The following is a 24537-nucleotide window of genomic DNA, read 5'->3' as shown; positions in this document are numbered from 1 at the left end:
TATTGTGGTGTATCGTCTACGCAGAGTTGCGCGGCGCTCCGCCCACTTTTAGCAGCTCTACGTCGGGTTTTTTTCTCCCTACGCAGCAATATGTTGAGGGCTACGCGCGTAAGATGGAAGAAATTATACATGTTTAATTTTCTTCGGCGTAGCGCGCTGGACACACTTTTAAGCAGGTCTGTGCAGCACAGCCTTACTGCAAGCAAGTCTGTGCAACACGGCGCTTCTGTACACAACCAAAAACTGAGTGCTGCATCCAGAATGGTTCAGCTGGAGAAGAGGAACACATCTGCAGCGCCTCTGTGATCAGAACAACTGATGGATGTCTATGTGCTCAGAACAGGAAATTGAACCTTAACTCAGAAATCCAGAAACAGAACAATCTCTCACCTCCTCTGTCGCGCTCTCTCACTCTGTCTCTCTCTCTCTCTCTCTCTCTCTGTGTGTCTGATCAAACAATAAGCACTGTGACTTTAAAATAAAAGCCTCGTTGCTGCATGTTGGTGCGATCATCAGTTGCCATGATTGATCAGGTCTGATCAAACCTGAAAACATGCTGTGACTCTTTAAAATACAAGCCCCATCGCTGCATGTCGGTGCAATCATCAAACGCCCTGATCGATCAGGTCTGATCAAACCTGAATATGTGGTGTGACTCTTTAAAATAAAAGCGCCAGCGCTGCATGTCAGTGCGCTTATCAGACGACCTGATCGATCAAGTCTGATCAAATCAGCCGGCCTGATCCGAGCAGTCGGAGCTTTAAAAGTTTAGAGTAGCAGCGCTTCATTCACAGCAGTCTTTACCGCAGCCAGATTCAGCAGCATCTGTACACAATGAAAATGATCCACCAAGACAAAAAAAATAAAATAAATAATAATAATGTTAAATGACTCTGTTTCTGAGCCGCACCACACTGTGCAGTAGAGAACAGAGCACACTTCCACAGAGGCAGAAAATAGCAACTTTGGCTACATACGTGGCAGTAATGCAACTGTAAAAATCCTCATGATACAGTCCACTGTTTTCCAAGTGCAGTGATTTGTTCTGCACAGCCGGCAGGAGTGAACAGCAAGGTACACGCGACTGTGTGCACACTTTAAAAAGTGAACACACGCAGCTGCAAGCAGATCTGCGAGCACGGAAAAAGGCGAGTATGCGCGCATTTCGGTCGTATTTGAATGAAACGCAACGCCGTAATACGCAGCTCTACGAATGCACCGATGTGAAAGGGGCTTTACTAATCGTCTAAATCAGCCAAGTCTGCTTGTCTTCTGTGTTTCTGCTGGGATGCACTTGGCCTGTTTTTCTTTCCACACATCGTTTCCTGACGACCATGTGTCGTTCCCCTTCCTGACTGGCATTGTTTGCCTGTAAGCTACCATACTCTCTGCAGCCGTCCCAGTTCAGTGCGACCTCAGCAAAGGAGAACACAGACCTGCTACACTTAATGGACCTAAAAGGATTAAGGAGCACTTTGAGGAAATAACTTTACAGAGAGGAAGATGTTAGGAGATTATGTAAACTGTCCTCCTTCTTACACCTTTGCGAAATGAAGGGCTTCCAGGCTTGTTTATGATAAAGGGCAAAGATGTAATGTTGCAGGTGTCCTTCCAGTTTTTTTTTTGTACAGTGCCGTCTTCACAGACATGAGGAGGCTTGACTTCAAGCTTTGCTCATCGGCTGAGGTGGAAGAAAGACTGACGAGAAATATCAAAGGGAGGTGTACTATGGGGCACTGTTGACACACAGGAAGGGAAACTTGAACAGTAATTGTTTTTCAAGTATTTGTTGTTGACTTCATCATTTTATAGAGCTCGTTCTCACTGTCTACATTCATTAAACTGCTTCTGCTACATTGTCAGAAAGATTTTTGGCGCTGTATGGACTGCATAACCACTGATTATTCTTGGTCCCACCTGGGATCTGTTGGGTATGTAATCCTTACTGGCTGTGACCTTTGGACACACAGGCTGGACAATACAGTAAGGATGAACATTCAAGAATATTGTAGTTGATTATATTTTATTTGTGAGGAGATTTTATTTTTTTTACCCGTCGTGAAAGTCAGAGACACTGGACTGGCAATGAAAAGACGTCGCAAGTACTGGTTTTGGAGGCGTAAAGGTAAAAACGCAAAGAAGTGTCCACTCTGCTGTTTTGGTAAGATTGGGAGACTTCATATTTTAGCTTCATATTGAAACACTCAGTACTGTAATATATGTTTTTTAAACTACTGGTAGCTGTGTGTGTGTGTGTGTGTGTGTGTGTGTGTGTGTGTGTGTGTGTGTGTGTGTATATATATATATATATATATATATATATATATATATATATATATATATATACAACCCCTGGCAATAATTATGGAATCACCGGCCTCGGAGGATGTTCATTCAGTTCTTTAATTTTGTAGAAAAAAAGCAGATCACAGACATGACACAAAACTAAAGTCATTTCAAATGGCAACTTTCTGGCTTTAAGAAACACTATAAGAAATCAAGAAAAAAAATTGTGGCAGTCAGTAACGGTTACTTTTTTAGACCAAGCAGAGGGAAAAAAATATGGACTCACTCAATTCTGAGGAATACATTATGGAATCACCCTGTAAATTTTCATCCCCAAAACTAACACCTGCATCAAATCAGATCTGTTCATTAGTCTGCATCTAAAAAGGAGTGATCACACCTTGGAGAGCTGTTGCACCAAGTGGACTGACATGAATCATGGCTCCAACACGAGAGATGTCAGTTGAAACAAAGGAGAGGATTATCAAACTCTTAAAAGAGGGTAAATCATCATGCAATGTTGCAAAAGATGTTGTTTGTTCACAGTCAGCTGTGTCTAAACTCTGGACCAAATACAAACAACATGGGAAGGTTGTTAAAGGCAAACATACTGGTAGAACAAGGAAGACATCAAAGCGTCAAGACAGAAAACTTAAAGCAATATGTCTCAAAAATAGAAAACGCACAACAAAACAAATGAGGAACGAATGGGAGGAAACTGGAGTCAACGTCTGTGACTGAACTGTAAGAAACCGCCTAAAGGAAATGGGATTTACATACAGAAAAGCTAAACGAAAGCCATCATTAACACCTAAACAGAAAAAAAACAAGGTTACAATGGGCTAAGGAAAAGCAATCGTGGACTGTGGATGACTGGATGAAAGTCATATTCAGTGATGAATCTCAAATCTGCATTGGGCAAGGTGATGATGCTGGAACTTTTGTTTGGTGCCGTTCCAATGAGATTTATAAAGATTATAAAGATGAGTCCCTGAAGAGAACATGTAAATTTCCACAGTCATTAATGATATGGGGTTGCATGTCAGGTAAAGGCACTGGGGAGATGGCTATCATTACATCATCAATAAATGCACAAGTTTACATTGATATTTTGGACACTTTTCTTATCCCATCAATTGAAAGGATGTTTGGGGATGATGAAATCATTTTTCAAGATGATAATGCATCTTGCCATAGAGCAAAAACTGTGAAAACATTCCTTGCAAAAAGACACATAGGGTCAATGTTATGGCCTGCAAATAGTCCGGATCTTAATCCAATTGAAAATCTTTGGTGGACGTTGAAGAAAATGGTCCATGACAAGGCTCCAACCTTCAAAGCTGATCTGGCAACAGCAATCAGAGAAAGTTGGAGCCAGATTGATGAAGAGTACTGTTTGTCACTCATTAAGTCCATGCCTCAGAGACTGCAAGCTGTTATAAAAGCCAGAGGTGGTGCAACAAAATACTAGTGATGTGTTGGAGCATTCTTTTGTTTTTCATGATTCCATAATTTTTTCCTCAGAATTGAGTGAATCCATATTTTTTTCCCTCTGCTTGGTCTAAAAAGGTAACCGTTACTGACTGCCACAATTTTTTTTCCTGATTTCTTATAGTGTTTCTTAAAGCCAGAAAGTTGCCATTTGACATGACTTTAGTTTTGTTTCATGTCTGTGATCTGCTTTTTTTCTACAAAATTAAATAACTGAACGAACATCCTCCGAGGCCGGTGATTCCATAATTTTTGCCAGGGGTTGTGTGTATATATATATATTTATACACAAACACATGCAAAAGTTTTTTTGTTTGGACACTTTATAAAAAGACTTTTGTCACTTTTGACATTTGTGTTGTCTTTATGAGACAGTGATTGTGAAATTCATCCATTATTGTATATCAAATGTAAGATGTCTGAAAACTATATTTGCAGTTGTCCTGGAAGAAGGCTAAGATGCAGGCTTTCAGTGACTTCCTGGATTCACCCATCAGGCATGTATTTGTATGCAGTGAAAGTGTTGAACTTGTAGAGGTATTCACTTATCATGGCAGTGGCATTCATGCCTCTGAGTCCTCTTCTTTTGAGATTGGGAGTTGTCTGGGAAGGGCTTATTGAGTTCATGAGGTCATAGGACAGCGGTATTGCCTATGTCAAGATCTTTGTAAGAGAACAAAGGTCCAAATCTTTATGGAGTCCTGGTGCTGTCTGTCTCATTGTATGGTTGTAAGGCTTGGACTCTAGCCAGCAGTAGTAATTACTAGATGTCTTTGGTACTGGATCGGTTCGGCATATCCTTGGGTACGGCTGGAATGTCTTTGTGTCATGTGAATGGTTACATAGGGAGACTAAAGTGAGGAATATCACTTGCATTGTGAAGGAACATCACCTATAACATTTTGGAAATTTTTAATGTATTTCTCTGAGCATCATCCAACATGTGGGTGCTTCAAGGTCAAGGACCTCAGTGCCCGGAGAAGGCCAATTGTATGCCCACATTTCAGCTGACTACAAGAGATGGATGATTATGTTCATGATGTATGGTTGAACCATTTGTACAGTGCATCCCATTGCATTATGGGTCTTCTGTTCTTTATCAGCCATGCCCCAAGTTGAATTTTTATCAGTAGTATTGAAAGGAATGGGTTAAATCAGTTTGTAGTGCAAATCTTTCCAAAAAAGGTTTTATGTCCATTCTTTTAAATATATTATTATAAAGTACTCTTGTCATTCCTGCTGTTGTTGTTCATCCTAAAGTGGCGCTTATGTTATCTCTATTTGCTGCAAGTGAACCAGTTCCATTTTCTAATGTTATCTTTTGGCTGCTCTCCCTCTTCGATCGTTTATTTTCCATTCTGCTGATGTGTCGCTGTTCCCTACGATCATGGAGTTTGTGAGTGTGGTGGTACTGCATAAAACCTCAGATTGCGCTTGGAGTGGCCATGTTGGTTCGCTGAGAGTGGACAGGCTCGTTGCTGCTGTGAATGATGGAGCCAAGTGTGAGGAAACATTTCAATCCACTGTGCTGAGAAAAAAGGCAGTTTTGTTCTCAGAGGCCTGGGAACCAATTCCCCCTCTCAAGACCCTCTTCCAACCACTCTAGCCTTTTGGCAACAACCCTGATGGCCCTTTACCAAGTGTGTGTGTGTTTGTCAGGGTTTGTGTAGCATTACAATCCTTCAGCTGTGCACATTTTCTTTGCTAGTGTGGACTGTCTGTGAGTTGGGCTGAGGTTCTTGTTTAATTGTGGAGGAGAGGGGGAAACTGTGAGGCATTCTGCTCTCGTTCTAACGGGCAGGAAGGAAAAGGCTGGGAGCACCAACCGGCCCGAGTCCTTTCAGCACACTTATTGTTTCAACGTGGGAGAGTGTGTCGACACAAACACCAGCAATGCAGTTTACACACTACACTGATTTGCATTTAATTTTTCTGCACCCTTAAATTTTCTCCAGTGTGGATTTAACACCTTAAAAATTAACTAAGTGTCTTAAGTGTATGAAAACTATAAATTAGCTAGTGCTTTAATAAACACCTCATGGGCTACTTGTCGAAAATTTAGATGTTTAATTCATACTGGTACAGCCTGTATTTGGGGGATGTATGTAGACAGAAAAACTACAGTATAAATAAACAATAATGAAAACAACTGATAACCTTGTATTGCTAAAAGTCATGTGTCTTTTCCACATGGACTCCACGGACTCCCAGAATCTAACAAAATTTCCTGTATTGTCTTTTGTGTCAGTAGCGTGGTCCAAGCAGTGGGTCACCCCTTTGAGTCTGGTCTGCTTGAGGTTTCTTCAAATCATCAGAGGGAGGTTTTCCTTACCACTGTTGCCTGTGTGCTTGCTCTAGGGGTTGGTAAGGTTAGACCTTACTTGTGTGAAGTGCCTTGAGGCAGCTTTGTTGTGATTTGGCGTTATATAAATGGAAATAAATTGAAATTTAATTAATTTGAATCGATTAATCAGATTAGCGGGGAATTTTTTTTAAATGTGCCAGGGAAACAATTTTTCTCTCCTTCCATCACTTTATTTAACAATAGAACATTATTTGAAAACTTAAAATACTTGAAAATCAACAAATTGTCAAATTTCCCTTGGTTGTTGAAATATAAAATACGTAATAAAGAATAAAACAGTTTATAATAAAAAACAAATAATTATTTCAAATGGCATTGCTTTATCAAAGTGCTGAGTTGCCATAAAAACAACATTGAAACATATAAATGTTATAAATATAATTAGCATAACCAGTTAACCATAAAACCTAAATCAAAAACTGTAGCCTGACTCATTATATGTGCAACATTCTCTGTAAACTTGTAAACTGTGGTCATGTCACAATGACACATGTGACTCATGTCTCTTTCTCTAAAACTGTATTGCAGCATTATTAGTTATTATTACTATTATTATTATTGTTGCCATTAGTATTAATATATAAATAAAATAAATAAATAAAATATTATAATTGGTCATACATTTGACTCTTTTACGACAACAAACGCTGAGCCATTAATTATTATACAGAAAACAAATGCACAAACATGTTGAAATGCCAGGAGCTTAATGCTAACTTTAACACTGAAAACGCCATAGACATGCTAATGCATTAGCATCGGCAAATATCAATCAACTGTTTCAGAAGACCATAACAGGTCAGTTTAACATAAAAAGCTAAATATTCCTCACAGACATATGCTCTTTAGGGTTTTAGTGGAGAAAAATTAAGATAAAGCGAAATAAAACAAATTAAACCAACAAAGCAGCAGCTCGAAGCACTCCTTCATTGGTTCAAGATTCAAACCAAAGCTCGGTTGATTATATGGAAGAAATGAAACATTTGCGGTAAAACAAAGATATTTAGCAACTATTCAATGAATAAATTAGTTGACAACTATTTTAATAATCGATTTTAATCGATTAACTCGATTAGTTGTTTCAGCTCTACTTTCAGACATTTTGGCATGAATGTCACTCCATACCGTTGAGCTCAGCCAGCTGCAGGACATCTCATTTTGGGAGGAAAAAAAGTTTTGATTGATTGCAGTTTATTGTTTGCATTACGTTTGGAAAGAGATGTCATTTGATTTAAACAGCCATTCGCTTTTGAAGTTATTAATTCTGACTCTATCTTTCTAACTTGACTCGGCAGAGAGTGGCGTAGCATTTGGAACTGTGCGAATGGAACATACGACCATTCTCGTTTCTTTCTTGCAACAAGACAGGAGTCCCAGTTAGTGACTTTAATCTGCACAAAGGTGACTCACGATTTACATATTTTAATGGCTTTGAGAGGGGTTAAGAAGTGGTTCAAGCTTCAAAGCAGAGCTGCGCTGCAGAAGTGGTTGATTAGACCCACTGCTGGGTCTGCAATCAGCGTAAAGAAATTATCAATTTCCCGACAAACACCATCAAATACAACGTCTGCTCTGAAGGACTGATAAGGGAATCAATAAGCAAAAAGGCTATTGATGTCGGTGGATCGAATCATTTGAATCATCATCTATTCTCGAAAAGAACTGGTTCCCGATACCCAACCCTACACAGTATTAATATTAAAATTAAGGCAGCAGCTAATTTTCATAACCAATCTGTTGATTAATGTTTTGATTTATTTATTTATTTTACAGTTTCTTTGTGGAAAACTGCAATATAAAGCTAAAGATCAAAAAAATGCTTGGTGCAGAAAAATACTATAAAGTGCAAAGAACTGAATTTGTTCTTTTTGTAGAAAGACCATATTAGACATACTATAACCATGCTAGTTTTACAGCTTAAATTGGTACATATGTGGCTTCAAAAACAATTTAGAGCTACAAGTAACAATTATTTTCCTTATTTATTAATTTGTTGATTATTTTCTCAATTAATCAAATAGCTGTGTGGTCTCCAAAATGTCAGAAAACCGTATTTTAAAAATAAAATAAAATTGTGTTTCCCAAAGCCTAGGATGACATTTTCAAATGTCTCCTGTCTGCAATCCAAGGATATTCAGTTTACCGTCAGAGGAGTAATGAAACCAGAAAATGTTGGCCCGGTCACACGGCATACGATGTAGCTGAACGAAGGACAAAAAGCCACAAAATCACAAATCGTTGTGAAAAGGTGGGCAAATCAAGCCTGTGAATCAAGAGCGCAAAAGGAATGAAAGAGCAAAGAAATGAAACCAAAGCTAACATTGACCTTGGCGCTTTAAACAAAATGCGCCTGGATCCACTGCTGGACTGGCTATATATACCACCGTGGCGCATATAAGGATGCGATGCGACATTATTTACATCTTTGTGGTGTATATAAACTATCAAAATAATTGGTAGTTACTTTAATGGTGATTTAATAATTTATTAATTATTTTAGCTGTACTTAAAATTGTCCAGACAACTAAAATTACATGTAGGTAATGTTTTATGTCATTCAGTGTTTCGGTGTTTCTCATGATGCTCCTGGCACATGGGTTAAAGTTCTCCGTCACCACGACGGATTTCTGTCATTTGGAAAATTTAACCACACATACGCGTGCGCACGTGGTGTCATGTGTTTTGGGGCCAAAATATGATAGTCTCACTGTCAAAGCAATAACCTGTTCTGCGCTAATCAAAGCAGCAGCAATGTCTGCGTGGACTGCAGAGGAAGGGACTGTGTGAATTTTCCTTCCTCTCCACTCTGTTTACAGCTTACTATAAGCCATGGTCTTTCTACTCCCTGTCTTTGTGGGAACATTGGCAGACCTTCCCCAAGTAGAGCGGGGCGTGGCTTTGCTTTGAACCAATGAAGCATTGATCCGACTCAACTGCTTCGATGGTTTGTTGTATTATTTCGCTTTATCTTAATTTTCCTCCGCTAAAACCCTAAAGAGCATATGTCTGAGTAATATTTACCTTTTTTATATTAAACCGACCTGTTATGGTTTACTAAAACAGTTCATAGATGTATTTTATAACTTATAAACTGGGCCGATGCTAACGCGTTAGCATGTCTATGGTGTTTTCAATGTTAAAGTTAGCATTAACCTGTTTGCATCTCAGCCTTTGTGTGCATTTGTTTTCTGTATAATAAATAATTAATGGCTTAGCGTTTGTTGTCGTAAAAGAGTCAAATGTATTATGAATTGTAATATTTTTTATTTATTTATATATTAATAATAATAATAGCAACAACAGCAAAAGTAATAATAACTAATATTGCTACAATACAATTTTTTTCCGGCAAATATTTGCACCACACATAATGTGGCTTCACACTTTAAGTAGAAGGGCTACCCCATTCTGACTTCTTCAGCTAGATAACATCCAAATACCCAATAAAGGACATTCAGTTGCATTATGGCTATGTATAGCGGGACTTTAAAAAAGGTGATCTGGAACTGGGCAACTGTCTGTATTGCTACAATACAATTTTTGAGAAACGGACAAAAAGAACCCAATAAAACAAAACACAACAGAAAAGGTAAAACCAACTAACAATGAACATAAATAAATAAATCTAGAAATAAATGTTTCCTGTGAACACCTAGTGACTCCACTTCATCCCTTTTTTATTTAAGTTTAATGAAAATTTGTTTTGGTCAAACCACATCTAATCTGTGTTTTTACACAAGAAAAAAATAAAATGCATTAAACTGTTGTGAAAGTGTAGGAACACGGACCCACAACAGGGGGCGCTAAATGAACGGACAATGGATAAGCCAAACAGTAACAATTTAATGTTGTGAAATGCACAACGGAATACAGACAAACACAGTTTTGGTACCACAGACAATTAAATGTTAAGTGACGTGTGGGCAGGCTTGAGGATAGGAGACGTCCGTCTAGAACCGAGCCGGATCCCACACAGCCTTCACCGCCAACGGATCTGAAGAATACCGGAGCCGCCAAGTCCTGGAGCCCCAGGTGGCCACCATCTCCAGCTGTCAGACCGGGTACTGCTGGCAGAGAACAAACAGTTTTGATGAGTGTGAGTTCGCACACTCAGTAATTCCACCGTCTGTGTTCTTTTGGGAGGGAGCACCTCCACCTCCAATCACACACTCGTGCAGCGCCTGTCTAACCACTTATCTGGTTGGAATGTGAAGCGAAGCCCTCGCTGATCACACCAAACGCCAATCCCACAGATAAGGCAACACCACAGGAAAACGGCTGCAAAGAAGTTCAGATTATTACTCAATGTTTTAAGTCAGCAGAGAAAATTACCTCCAAGGTAGCTGATTTCTCGGCGGGGAGGTGGAGTTGCAGTCCGGCCTTTATGGTGGTGGTGGTATGATGTGAAATGAGTGACAGCTGGTGCTGATGACGGGTGACAGCTGTCACTCCTGGTTGCTATGACGCCCTCGTGCTTGAAGCCCGCATTTCAAGCAGGGCGCCATCTGGTGGTGGTGGGCCAGCAGTACCTCCTCTTCAGCGGCCCACACAACAGGACCCCCCCCTCAACGGGCGCCTCCTGGTGCCCGACCAGGCTTGTCCAGGTGCCGCCGGTAGAAGTCGGCCAGGAGGGCCGGGTCCAGGATGAAGCTCTTCTTCACCCAGGCGCGTTCTTCGGGTCCATACCCCTCCCAGTCCACCAAATACTGGAACCCCCGGCCCTTCCGATGAACGTCCAGGAGCCGGCGCACAGCCAGCTCCCCGTCAATGATCCGGGCAGGCGGCGGCGCCGGTCCGGGGGCACAGAGGGGAGAGGAGTGGCAGGGTTTGAGTCTTGACACATGAAAAACCGGATGTATCCGCAGTGAAGCTGGCAGCTTAAGCTTCACTGTGGCTGGGCTGAGGACTTTTAGGATGGTGAAGGGTCCGATATATCTGTCCTTTAGCTTTTGGGATTCCACTTGTAGGGGAATGTCTTTCGTGGATAGCCAAACCGCCTGCCCGGGCTGATACGTAGGGGCCGGGGCACGCCGGCGGTCTGCATGGGCCTTGGCCCTCGTCCGGGCTTTGAGCAGGGCAGAGCAGACGGTACGCCACACCCGACGGCACCTCCTCAGATGGGCCTGGACCAAGGGCACCCCGACCTCTCCCTCCACCAATGGAAATAATGGGGGCTGGTACCCCAAACATATCTCGAATGGGGAGAGGCCGGTGGCAGATGACACTTGGCTGTTATGAGCGTACTCGATCCAGGCCAGATGGTCACTCCAGGCCGTCGGGTGCGCGGAGGTCACGCAGCGGAGGGCCTGCTCCAACTCCTGATTTATCCGTTCTGCCTGCCCGTTCGTCTGGGGGTGGTACCCGGACGAGAGGCTTTCTGTGGCCCCCAGTTCCCTGCAGAAACTCTTCCAGACCTGGGAGGAGAACTGGGGACCACGATCTGAGACAATGTCCGATGGAATCCCATGTAGACGCACGACATGGTGGACCAGGAGGTCTGCAGTCTCCTGGGCCGTCGGGAGCTTCGGGAGGGCCACGAAGTGGGCCGCCTTGGAGAACCGGTCCACTATCGTGAGGATGGTTGTCTTGCCCTGGGACGATGGGAGGCCCGTGACGAAGTCCAGGCCGATGTGAGACCAGGGGCGATGAGGCACGGGCAAAGGCTGAAGGAGACCCTGGGTTCTTTGGTGGTCCGCTTTTCCCCTGGCGCAGGTGGTGCAGGCCTGGACGTACTCCCAGACGTTGGCTTCCAGAGACGCCCACCAGAAGCGCTGCCGGACAACTGCCACGGTTCTTCACACCCCTGGGTGGCAGGAGAGCTTGGAACCGTGACAGAAGTCCAAGACTGCAGGTCTGGCTTCTGGTGGGACGTACAGTCTGTTCTTGGGGCCGGTCCCCGGGTCCGGGTTCCGTGTCAGGGCCTCCCGGACGGTCTTCTCCACATCCCAGGTGAGGGTGGCCACGACAGTGGACTCGGGGATGATGGTTTCGGTCGGGTCTGACAGCTCGGTCCCGACTTCCTCTTCGTGCACCCGGGACAGGGCGTCAGACCGTTGGTTCTTCGTCCCGGGGCGGTATGTGATCCGAAAGTCAAAACGCCCGAAGAACAGCGACCAGCGGGCTTGCCTGGGGTTCAGACGCTTGGCGGTCCGGATGTACTCCAGGTTCCGATGGTCAGTGAAAACCGTGAATGGCTCCGAAGCTCTTTCCAACAGGTGTCTCCACTCCTCCAGAGCCTCCTTCACCTCAAGAAGTTCCCGATTGCCGACGTCATAGTTCCTTTCAGCCGGGGTCAACCTGCGGGAAAAATAGGCACAAGGGTGGAGAACCTTGTCGGACTCCCTGCTCTGGGACAGCACGGCTCCTATCCCTGAGTCAGAGGCATCCACTTCGACTATAAACTGGTGACTAGGATCGGGCTGCACCAGAACTGGCGCAGTCGAGAACCGGCGTTTCAACTCCCTAAACGCGGCTTCGCACCGATCCGACCAGGTGAAGGGGACTTTTGTGGAGGTCAGGGCTGTCAGGGGACTAACCACCTGACTATAGCCCTTGATGAACCTCCGGTAAAAATTAGCAAAACTGAGGAACTGTTGCAGTTTCCTACGGTTTGTTGGTTGGGGCCAGTCTCTCACCGCCGCTACCTTGGCCGGATCGGGTGCGACGGAGTTTGAGGAGATTATGAACCCCAGGAAGGACAAAGAAGTACGGTGGAACTTGCACTTCTCGCCCTTCACAAACAACCGATTCTCCAACAACCGCTGCAGGACCTGACGTACATGCGTAACATGAGTCTCAGGATCCGGGGAAAAGATGAGTATATTGTCTAGATATACGAAGACAAACCGATGCAGGAAGTCCCGCAAGACATCGTTTACCAAAGCTTGGAACATCACGGGGGCGTTTGTGAGGCCGAACGGCATGACCAGATACTCAAAGTGACCTAACGGGGTGTTAAATGGCGTCTTCCATTCGTCTCCCTTCCGGATCCGAACCAGGTGGTACGCATTCCTAAGATCCAGTGTTGTGAATATTTGGGCTCCATGCAGGGGCGTGAACACTGAATCTAACAGGGGCAGAGGGTATCGGTTGCGAACCGTGATCTCGTTGAGCCCCCTGTAATCAATGCATGGATGGAGTCCACCGTCTTTCTTGCCCACAAAAAAGAAACCAACACCCATCGGGGAGGTGGAGTTCCGGATCAGCCCGGCAGCTAATGAGTCCCGGATGTAGGTCTCCATTGATTCGCGTTCAGGACGTGAGAGGTTGTACAGTCTGCTGGACGGGTACTCAACGCCCGGGATCAAATCAATGGCACAATCGTACGGACGGTGCGGGGGAAGGGTGAGCGCCAGATCCTTGCTGAAAACGTTAGCAAGATCGTGGTACTCACTTGGCACCGCCGTCAGATTGGGAGGGACTTTGACCTCCTCACTAGCTGTCACACCAGACGGAACCGAGGATCCGAGACATTCCCGGTGGCAGGTTTCGCTCCACTGATCCACAACCCCAGATGGCCAATCAATCCGGGGATTGTGCTTTATCATCCAAGGATAGCCCAAAATCACACGGGAGGTAGAAAGTGTTACATAAAACACAATCTCCTCCCTGTGATTACCGCCAGTGTCACTGGCGGTGTCTGGTGTGTGATTAATGGAAGAAGGGTGCCATCTAGTGCCCGTACCTTCAAAGGCAAAGGTAGAGCCACTAGAGGGAGCCCGACTTCCCTTGCCCATCTGCTGTCCAGCAGATTCCCTTCCGACCCCGTGTCTACCAGTGCTGGGGCGTGAAGGGTCAGATCCCCACTCAGGATCGTAACTGGGATGCGTGCAGATATACAGGGTTTCCCCGCGTGCGTATTATGGCCCACCCTTAGCCCAGCTTCTAAGGGCGTGCGTTGTCGTTTAACCGTTTGGGACAGTTCCTCTGTAGATGCTCACTCGAGCCACAGAAAAAACACTCCCCGCGGACCAGCCTCCGTTGTCTGAGCTTTGTATTGACTTTAGCCCTGCTCGTGTCCATAGCTTCGTCAGCAGGGGGAGCTGTTGCCACACGTGAGTCACGGGCTGTGGAGCGTGGGAAAGACGGCACCCTTTCGGACCCGGAAGGAAGAGGGACGGCTCGTGCCCGGCCACGCCCCCCGCCCTGCTCCCGACGGTGTTCCTCTAATCGGTTATCTAATCGTATAACCAGATCAACAAGCCCATCAAAATCCCGCGGTTCATCCTTAGCCAGTAAATGCTCCTTCAGGACCGGAGACAGTCCGTTTACGAAGGCGGTGTGGAGTGCAACGTTGTTCCAGCCGGACCTTGCAGCCGCGATGCGGAAGTCGACTGCGTACTCCGCTGCACTCCGACGCCCCTGTCTGATTGACAGCAGCAAGTTTGATGCAGATTTGCCTCTATGGGCGTGATCACAAACCCAGTATACGTCACTAGGAGCCGTGAATTCTGCTCCCAGAGCGCCGTAGCCCAGGCGCGTGCCTCTCCTCGAAGCAAGTTTATTACGTAAGCCACCCGGCTGGCGTCTGACTCGTACATGACGGGACGCTGTGAAAAGACGAGCGAGCACTGCATTAAGAAGTCCGCGCACGTCTCGACACAGCCTCCGTACAGCTCCGGAGGGCTTATGTAAGCTTCAGGGGATGGTGGGGGTGGGGGGGTCGTTGAACGACCAGCGGAATGTCTGTCTCAGGCCTCCGGTCAGCAGGAGGAGGTGCTGCAGCAGCGCCCGGAGCCTGCGCCTCCACCCGGGCGGTGAGAGCCTCCATCCTCCGATTGAGAATCACATTCTGCTAGGTGACTAAGTCCAGCCGAGCAGTGAAAGCGGTTAAGATTTGCTGCAGCTCACCTAACACGCCTCCTGCTGACGCCTGTTCACCTCGCTCTTCCATTGGCTGTTCAAGCGATGGTTGACGCCCCTCTGGATCCATGACGCTGGCCGAGAAATCCTGTTGTGAAAGTGTAGGAACACGGACCCACAACAGGGGGCGCTAAATGAACGGACAATGGATAAGCCAAACAGTAACAATTTAATGTTGTGAAATGCACAACGGAATACAGACAAACACAGTTTTGGTACCACAGACAATTAAATGTTAAGTGACGTGTGGGCAGGCTTGAGGATAGGAGACGTCCGTCTAGAACCGAGCCGGATCCCACACAGCCTTCACCGCCAACGGTTCTGAAGAACACCGGAGCCGCCAAGTCCTGGAGCCCCAGGTGGCCACCGTCTCCAGCTGTCAGACCGGGTACTGCTGGCAGAGAACAGAAACAGTTTTGATGAGTGTGAGTTCGCACACTCAGTAATTCCACCGTCTGTGTTCTTTTGGGAGGGAGCACCTCCATCTCCAATCACACACTCGTGCAGCTCCTGTCTAACCACTTATCTGGTTGGAGTGTGAAGCGAAGCCGTCGCTGATCACACCAAACGTCAATCCCACAGATAAGGCAACACCACAGGAAAACGGCTGCAAAGAAGTTCAGATTATTACTCAATATTTTAAGTTAGCAGAGAAAATTACCTCCAAGGTAGCTGATTTCTCGGCGGGGAGGTGGAGTTGCAGTCCGGCCTTTATGGTGGTGGTGGTGGTATGATGTGAAATGAATGACAGCTGGTGCTGATGACGGGTGACAACTGTCACTCCCGGTTGCTATGACGCCCTCGTGCTTGAAGCCCGCACTTCAAGCAGGGCGCCATCTGGTGGTGGTGGGCCAGCAGTACCTCCTCTTCAGCAGCCCACACAACATAAACTGCACATTTGTGTCTTTTTTTCATGAAGATGAAGATTAAAGATCACATATTACACTTTAGTCAGGCCTTTAAAATACTTTTGTGGACTCTTGCTGTAATATGTTGTCAGTGGTTGAGATAGTTGCCGTAGACATCTAAAAATCATAATCGGGTGGAACCTGATGGAAATCTCTTTGTGGTGTGTCAGTGATGTATGTATGTGCAAAATAAAACAAAACACTACTCCAGGTATGTTTTTGATGAGAATATAACATCATAACTTTATTACAAGCTCAAACGTTGATGTTGCGTGACAAAGGCCTTTTCATAATAACTCACTTAAAGAAATAATGGCAAAACTCACATGTAAGTAAAAAAAAAAAAAAAAGTGGTTAATTGTTTGCTAAAATAATTGTTAGTTGCAGCCCTAGTTTGTTTTACGAGTGAGAGCATTTTACCAATTAAATTTGAATACGCCAGTTTTGAGTTTCTCAGTGCGCATGCGTTTTCAAAACTGGTGACACTAGCTACGTTTACATGGACACTTTATTTCTGATCTGATTGAATTCTGTCCGATTGGTGGATCAGATTGTCCTGTTTACATGAACGTGCCCTAAAGTGATCCACTTTCCGTGCGTGTTTAGATGCACCGTGATTACGATCCGATTCAGTCAGTAGAGCAATCCCATAATGCTTTGCGTTGTGACGTCTGCCGCTTGTGACATACGCAAATGAAGCCACCCGTATAAACAATGGATTTGTTAGCCGGCGCAATCAAGATTACTGTTATTCTTTGTGCGTTTCTTTTGAAACTGCAGCATCAGAGGAACATGCTTCTTCTTCAGGACTTGTTCAGAAAGTAACGAGCATGGCAGAATGTGTTTTTACGTGATGTAGCACAGAGCACGGTTAGTAAAGCTGTAATGAAAACACCGACGGATTAAACAGCTGATTTACGAGCCAAATGAAAATGAAGCCTTGGAGACCAGACAGAGCTTTGAGGAAACGCATCATATCCCTCAAGTAATGGGACTAACTGACGGGACACAGCCACATGCAGGTAGGTTATTTCTGAACGTCTATCGTTTTCATTGACCCACAATCAATAACATCACATCCAACACTTTTATGACTTCTGCTAACTTTTTTCTGGCTTTTAGGTAGCGCCCACTATGAAATCTCACAATTTATTTTAAACAATGAACTATTTCAAAATATGACAATGAATCAGTTTCATGAATAAATGAAACAAACAAACTTTATGTAGTTTTATATTACTCTTTAAAAAACTCACTTTTTTGTCTGGAGCCTCCTCTGTGTGGTCTTCAGGTTGTGGAGATCTGCTGTCATCAATCTCCTCCGACGTGCTCTTTACATCATCATCATCATCTGTATATATGAGAGCCGAAATTAACGTGATGTACTAAAGTGAACGAGGATAAAGAGTGTCGGTTGTTCATGCACTTTACTCCGAGAATAAACTTATGGGATAACTTAACATGAATCCCCAACATTACCTTGAAATAAATCCACACATTTGGCTCAAAGTATGCCTCGTAAAAAATTAAAAAAAAAAAGGAATGTTGAGTTAGTGTGATTTTATCAGGACTTACCTCCAGGCTTTCCGGTGTCTCGGGTGAACTTTCCTCCGGTGGAAAACTGAATTCTACTCCAGTGTGCTCCTTGGAGAGGGTCGACCTCCGATTATTTCTCCATTAGTTCATAATAAGAGAAGCTGGTTGGAGCCGCGCTGCTTCTGCTTGTTTTTAGCTTCTCCTTGTAGAAAGCACTCGTTGCTTCCCAGCGGTTTTTAATTTGCTCCACTGACCTGCTGACTCCAGACACAAGTCTGTACTGCCAACTTACATCCGTCAAGCTTTTCCACTTATTGTAAATTCTTTTAAAACGTTGAGGAGTGTGGTCTCTTGTAAAGTCCAGCTCTGTTTTTTTCTGTCGCCATTTCCGCAAACACAGAGCAGGAAGCGTCACGTGGTGATGTGACGTAACAGACATGCGCAGTAAGGCTCCTCACAGGCGGACAATCCGACGTGCCGTTTACATGGAACGCGATCGGGTTAAAAACAGGGTTACACCACCTCCTCTAACCCGATCGTAATTTTGATCTGATTCTAATCAGATGGAGCTGTTTACATGGCGTGATTTTGATCTGATTGTTCAATCAGATTACTTTTGGTCCATGTAACCGCAGCTAGTGTTACTTTGTGCACAGCAGAACAACGTTGTCAGTTGCTTTAGGCCCTAATTTTGTATTTTATTGACTGTACAGCCAGCAACACAGCACCCATTTGGTGCATTCACCGGATTAGAACAGATCAAAATACTACAGAAGACAAAGAATTTTTACTTAACAGTTTGAAGTGAGTTTTCTTTGTTTCAGAGGACTTCATACCCATTATAATTCATCAGAATATACAAAATTTGACTTGCTCTTTTAAAAAATGTTCCGGGGGAGATCCCCCAGACCCCCATAATCAATACTGTGTTTTTACTTAACAGTTTGAAGTGAGTTTTCTTTGTTTTAGGGGCTTCATACCCATTATAATTCACCAGAATATACAAAATTTGACTTGCTCTTTTAAAAAATGTTCCGGGGGAGATCTCCCAGACCCCCATAATCAATACTGTGTTTTTACTTAACAGTTTGAAGTGAGTTTTCTTTGTTTTAGGGGCTTCATACCCATTATAATTCACCAGAATATACAAAATTTGACTTGCGCTTTTAAAAAATGTTCCGGGGGAGATCCCCCAGACCCCCATAATCAATACTGTGTTTTTACTTAACAGTTTGAAGTGAGTTTTCTTTGTTTTAGGGGCTTCATACCCATTATAATTCACCAGAATATACAAAATTTGACTTGCTCTTTTAAAAAATGTTCCGGGGGAGATCCCCCAGACCCCCATAATCAGTACTGTGTTTTTACTTCACAGATTGAAGTGAGTTTTATTTGTTCAGAGGGTTTCATACCCATTAAAATTCAGCAGAATACACAACAGTGGTCTTTAAAAATGTTCTGAGGGGGCACCCCCAGACCCCCACAGAATCAAGACTACACGCCACCCCACACCACCCTTTTATGTACCTTTATGTTCAAGTTTTGCATTCTTTTTATGCTTTGTCTGTCTCTCCTTAGAGGCTATTTAGAATAGATTTGTATGCTGTATAATGTGTTTTTTGTATTTACTGAGGAAAAAGAGTGTGTGCCCCCACTACGCCACATTTTAGGGAATTGCTGGCATTGATTTTTGCCAAGAAAAAATTTCAGTCAGATGAAAATTTATTGTTTTAACCCATGCCCTGGCGGCCCCCTGCACTTCCCAGAATGCACCGCGGTGCCAGCAGAGTTCCGCCGTCTCACAGCGCATGCAAACAGTGGCAAAGCGAGGATGTGGATGGCGTTAATTTAGCAAGTCCACGGGCGATTATGATGATTATATGCTCTCTCAAGGAGGTGTAGCACCTGTGATGGACTTCTGCTGTACCCCGATGTTGTCTTATTGTCCGTACTTCACGAGATGTGCTTACACTGTGAGTGCTGAGCTCCTGACACTGGAACTTTGCTGAAACTGACCTCTCGGGTGAGTCATGGCCCGCCAGATGGCGTGAGATTCACAACTGCGAAACACCGAATAGCACATTGTTAAATATAACTGTACATCTCAGAACCTAATATACAAACCTAATATGTGATACAGTACTACTAGTTTAATGGGTTTTATAAGTTTGTGCTAATTAAAGTTATTAGTACGAGGTCTGTCAATAAAATAAAGGTCCTTTTTATTTTTTTAAAACTATATGGATTTGATTCATATGTTTTTACATCAGACAAGCTTGAACCCTCGTGCGCATGCGTGAGTTTTTCCCACGCCTGTCGGTGACGTCATTTGCCTGTGAACATGCCTTGTGGAAGGAGTGGTCCTGCCCCCTCGTCGGATTTTCATTCTCAGCAAACAGCTGAGCTACTGCCGCTTTGTTCCATGAAATTCTTTTCAGGAGCTCTGCCAGACAACCAGCTGGAAACCATTTCAAAGATTCGGTTGTTTTTCGGTGAAAATTTTACGGGCTTCACAGAGATTAAGGACTGTTACTACAGCTTTAAGGACGGCCCACAATGGCGCATGGCGCGCCACCCTCTGAGCTGCGACGACGAGGCAGAAAACGCCAGATCATTTCTAAGCTGATGGCTCTGTAGATATGAAACCGTCGTGTGCACTTTCTCTAGTTATCACAAGAGCTGGACTTCAGCCATTTTCCGGCAGATTTCACTTTTAACAAGAGATTTTGTCATAGAAAGCCGCGCAGAGGCTTCGTGCGTAACGACCGATTCGCTGTTTGAGCGAGACAAAGGAACACCTCCGTTTCAGCGTGTCATGGGACAAATTAGGACATGCCCAGCTCTCCACAATTTCTCTGATACTTACTGGACTGGTAAGCATTGAAAGCCGAGATAGGCATGTCCCAACTTATCCCATGACATGCCGAAACGGAGGTGTTCTATGTCTCGCTTTGTCTCTCGAAATCTCTTTTTAAAAGTGAAATCTGCCGGAAAATGGCTGATGTCCAGCTCTTGTGATAACTAGAGAAAGTGCACACGACGGTCTCGTATCCACAGAGCCATCAGCTTAGAAATGATCTGGCATTTTCTGCCTCGTCGTCGTAACTCGAAGCGCGGCGCGCCGAGCGTTCTTAAAGCTGTCCTTAAAGCTGTAGTAACAGTCCTTATTCTCTGTGAAGCCCGTAAAATTTTCACCGAAAGCCAGATACATTTTTCAAATGGTTTCCAGGTGCCAGTCTCTAACAGCTTCTGAAAAAATTCTGATGGAAAAAAAGTCCAAATCATTCCGCCATTTCCAGACAATGAAAATCCGACGAGGGGGCGGGACCACTCCTTCCACAAGGCGTGCTCACAGGCGAATGACGTCACCGACAAGCATGGAAAAACTCACGCATGCGCACGAGGGTTCAAGCTTGTCTGACGTAAAAACATATGAATGAAATCCATATAGTTTTTGAAAAAAATAAAAAGGTACGATACTTTATTGACAGACCTCGTATCAGTATTTTAATTAATGTGGTCCCAGCTGGGGCCCATTCAGTACTTAAGAAGGCAACATTCAGAAGTATAATTTTCTGTAATTGGTTGTTAATTATGGCAGTGTTGATGTAGTTTCTTTTCTGGAGATATAAAAGCTGTATTCATATGTGTGTTGGCTGCAGATCCTTTTTTGTCACTCTGTGTTGTTTTTGTTCTACTGAACAGCACATGTTCATGATGACTGTCCAGCAGCACTGAGGTTCAGCTGTCTGCTTGAACGGATGACGGCGGCATAATGACCAACAGCTGAAAAACCAAAGTGTGTTGGTGTCACTGGACAGTGAACTGGACTGTATGAATTAGTTAAATATAGTATAATGAATGAATGAATTAATTAATTTTTATTCGGCGCGCGCGCGCACACACACACATGCTTAACAAAAGAATCTCTCATAATACAAAAGAAAACAAAATTTAATAAACAATTTCCTAGTTTTGTGCGGCCGAAAGGGGGTAGGCTGAAGCAAAAGCTTTTAAATGCCCCCCTTGCCCCAGTTGCTATATACACATATATGTGCACTCATAGCAACAAATACCAAAATGGACAAAAAAAGACAAGCAGAGACAGTATAGATTAATCAGTAAACTAAAATATCTGTACACAGCAGAACAAACAGCAGTATAACACACAGATAAAACAGAAGAACAGTAACAAAGTCAGCTAACCTAATTTGACATACTGTAATATATATAGTAATTATATTGTTTTTATAAAATCTTTTCAAGCCAGCCAAAGTACCAGATAATTTAATACTATCAGAACAGTTATTCCAGATTTTAACACCTTTTATACGGAGATGCAGCGACTTTTTACAGTAGTTCGAATCTTTAAGCTGTCAAATACTAATGTTCTTCTCAGGTGATAACAGGGCTCCCTCATTTTAAACAGTTCCTGGACATGTTGAGGCAAGAGTTTATTGTTAACTTTATACATGGTCTGTATTGTAATATAATCAACCAAATCCCAAAATTTCAAAATGTGTAAACAAGCAAACAGTGTGTTTGTTGGCTTAAGATATGTTTTTTTACTTATAACTCTTATAGCTTTCTTTTGTATCAGAAATATTGGGTTTGTGTTTGTTTTATATGTGTTTCCCCAAACCTTAATGTAGTAGGTCATGTACGGGACAAGCAATGAATGATACAGCGTAACCAACGAATGCTGATAGAGGAAGTATTGTGCTTTATACAAAATCGCGATAACTTTTGACATTTTGGATAATTTATATGAGTTTTCCAACTTAACTTATCAGTTAAAAACTCCAAGAAACTTGCTTTCGGTTACTATTTAAATTTCAGCATCATTCAATAATAAGTTTCTACTTAAGTTCCTGGGCTTATTTCCGAAGATAATACATCTTTTTTGTCCAGATGAAGCGATAATTTATTTGAAACAAACCAGTATTTAAATTTTTGTAGTTCCCTCTCCATCATTGCCAGGAGTTGTCCCAAATGATCCCCAGTACCAAACACAGTCGTATCATCAGCAAACAAAATACATCTCACAGACTTGGAAACCAAACCTACTGTATATCATTAATATACATCAGAAACAGTAAAGGCCCATGGACTGAACTCTGGGGCACCCCACATGTAATCCTCCAAAATTCAGAATTTGTCCCCCCAAAACTCCCCTCAGAATAATAGTATACCATACTATATCAACGGCACTGTCTGTTCCTGAACTAAATGCATATTAACTACAGTTTGTGACCACTTTGCTCAATCAGTTTCTGCTGTTGGATGAAATTCTCTCTCAGGTTTAGTCCAACAAGCTTTTACATGAAAGTGATTTTGGCAGTTTTAACCTGACATAGATCCAAGAGTACCTAACGTCCACAAATTTATTGGTAAACTGACAGCTTTGCCATCAAAATTAGCCACGTCATATCCACAAGAATTTGAAACATTGCTTATATTAGCTCCCAGTGCTCAGATTGGCATCAGCCATGCTGTTTCAACAAATCACTTCTTTCCAGTTTTAGGTCTTTGCCCTCATGTGTGTTGGATCTCCAGAAGACACCCACAGGCTCCAACTGTCCAGGTTACTATGAGCTGCACTTTGATGTGATTTCACTACACCTCTCGCACCAGCTCTACTCCTATGCTGCTACAGTGGTGATGCTCCATGTCTCTGCAGTCCATTTTTGTATCCAGTAGGGCTGAAATGATTAGTCGAGTAACTCAAATAATTTAATCACAAAAAATGTTCAAGGCAAATTCTGTGCATTGAAGCTCCATTTGACATTGTAGTACATATGCCAGGCCTGTGTGTGGCGCTGTAACGTCCCCAGAAAAAAGCAGGAGAAGACTAGAGCATGGGCATAAACCGTGTAAGAGCTAATCAATTTAGCACTAGAAGCTACAGCTTTCCAATGCGTCACAGAGAGTAAAATAAAGCCTTTTAAAGGTGCGTTTACACATAATCAAGATGTGTTACGAATGTCATTTTTCTGTCGTTCGTGACACATTCCTGACATTCTTAATGTGACTTAACGCATCTGAATAGGTTTCTTAATAGTGCGTGTTGGTGCGTGATATTCTTGATATTCGTGGAGCATGTTTTTGCCTGTCAAAAAAATCTTCCACGAATGTTACACACCACCCTCATTTCATCTCACGTCGTGGAGGTCGCAACTGAGCGTATTGATCCGTCTTGATGAGTATTGATCCTTAATAGAACGTGACAACGTTCGTAATGGTTCCTGTGATGGTTGTTGGAGCCCAAACTGTCACGCATTATTACGAAGTGACACGGAAACTGTCAAGTTTTGACACGACTTGTAACGCGGGGTCACATTTCACTGCGCGCCACGACGAATGAGTTTTCTGTCACATGCGCACAATTAAACTTGGCTCCAAATGTCGTTCCACAGTTCCTGCTGAAGCTCCTCAGGACGCTCCTGCAGGTGTTTCACCTGCTGTTGTAACCGATGAGCGGGAGAATGAGTCTGAGCCAGAGGAACCAGAGGAGCGAGAGGAGACTCGCGTGCAGCCAGACATCTCTGCACCTCCTCCAGTCCGGCGGAGGAAGAAGCGAGCGCACAATTAAACCCTGCTGCACCACATTCAGTTTGATTGCTGACACCAAGTCAGCTAAAAGTCTAATTTCAGTGCTCTTCAGCGCGCTCCTGCAAGTGTTCCACCTGCTGCATGTGCCTGATGTTTGGGAAAATGCACGAGACGACAGCCGCATGAAGCCACACATCTGGCTCTGTCTTCCTCCTCCTCTCTGCGCCACTCCATGGCACAGAACCCAAATATGCATGCAGTCACAAAGTTCTTCTGAGAAACTGAAGCGATCTGAATTCGGTTGGATGAATATGGGTGTGTGTGGCGACAGTTCACCTCGTTCACAACATGACAGAACTTAACGATGTTACGCACAATAGCGCGCAACAACGCGGAACACTATTCTTGATTGTGCGTAATGGTTCCTGATAATTCTCCAGCAACACGTGCCATTAATCGTAACGTGTGGTAACAGGTTGCAGCAGTTCCTGAGGAGACTTGACGCCTCTGCCCCGAATCATCACATTTGTGGCATTC

The 24537-nt window shown here is 43.8% G+C and overlaps 1 protein-coding gene across 1 annotated transcript in view; it reads left to right on the top strand.

Moving 5' to 3' along the window:
- The first annotated feature begins 1997 nt into the window (after nt 1-1997).
- Nucleotides 1998-24537, top strand: part of LOC117516163 (FYVE, RhoGEF and PH domain-containing protein 4-like) — a 148521-nt gene continuing 125981 nt past the window's right edge. The window contains 1 exon segment of the mRNA XM_034177064.1: nt 1998-2161. Within this exon segment, the coding sequence (XP_034032955.1) occupies nt 2086-2161 (76 nt within the window). The 5' untranslated portion in view covers nt 1998-2085.

Source organism: Thalassophryne amazonica, chromosome 8 (assembly GCF_902500255.1).
Source record: "Thalassophryne amazonica chromosome 8, fThaAma1.1, whole genome shotgun sequence".
NCBI lineage: Eukaryota > Metazoa > Chordata > Actinopteri > Batrachoidiformes > Batrachoididae > Thalassophryne > Thalassophryne amazonica.
This window is presented reverse-complemented; position numbering and strand designations above follow the sequence as displayed.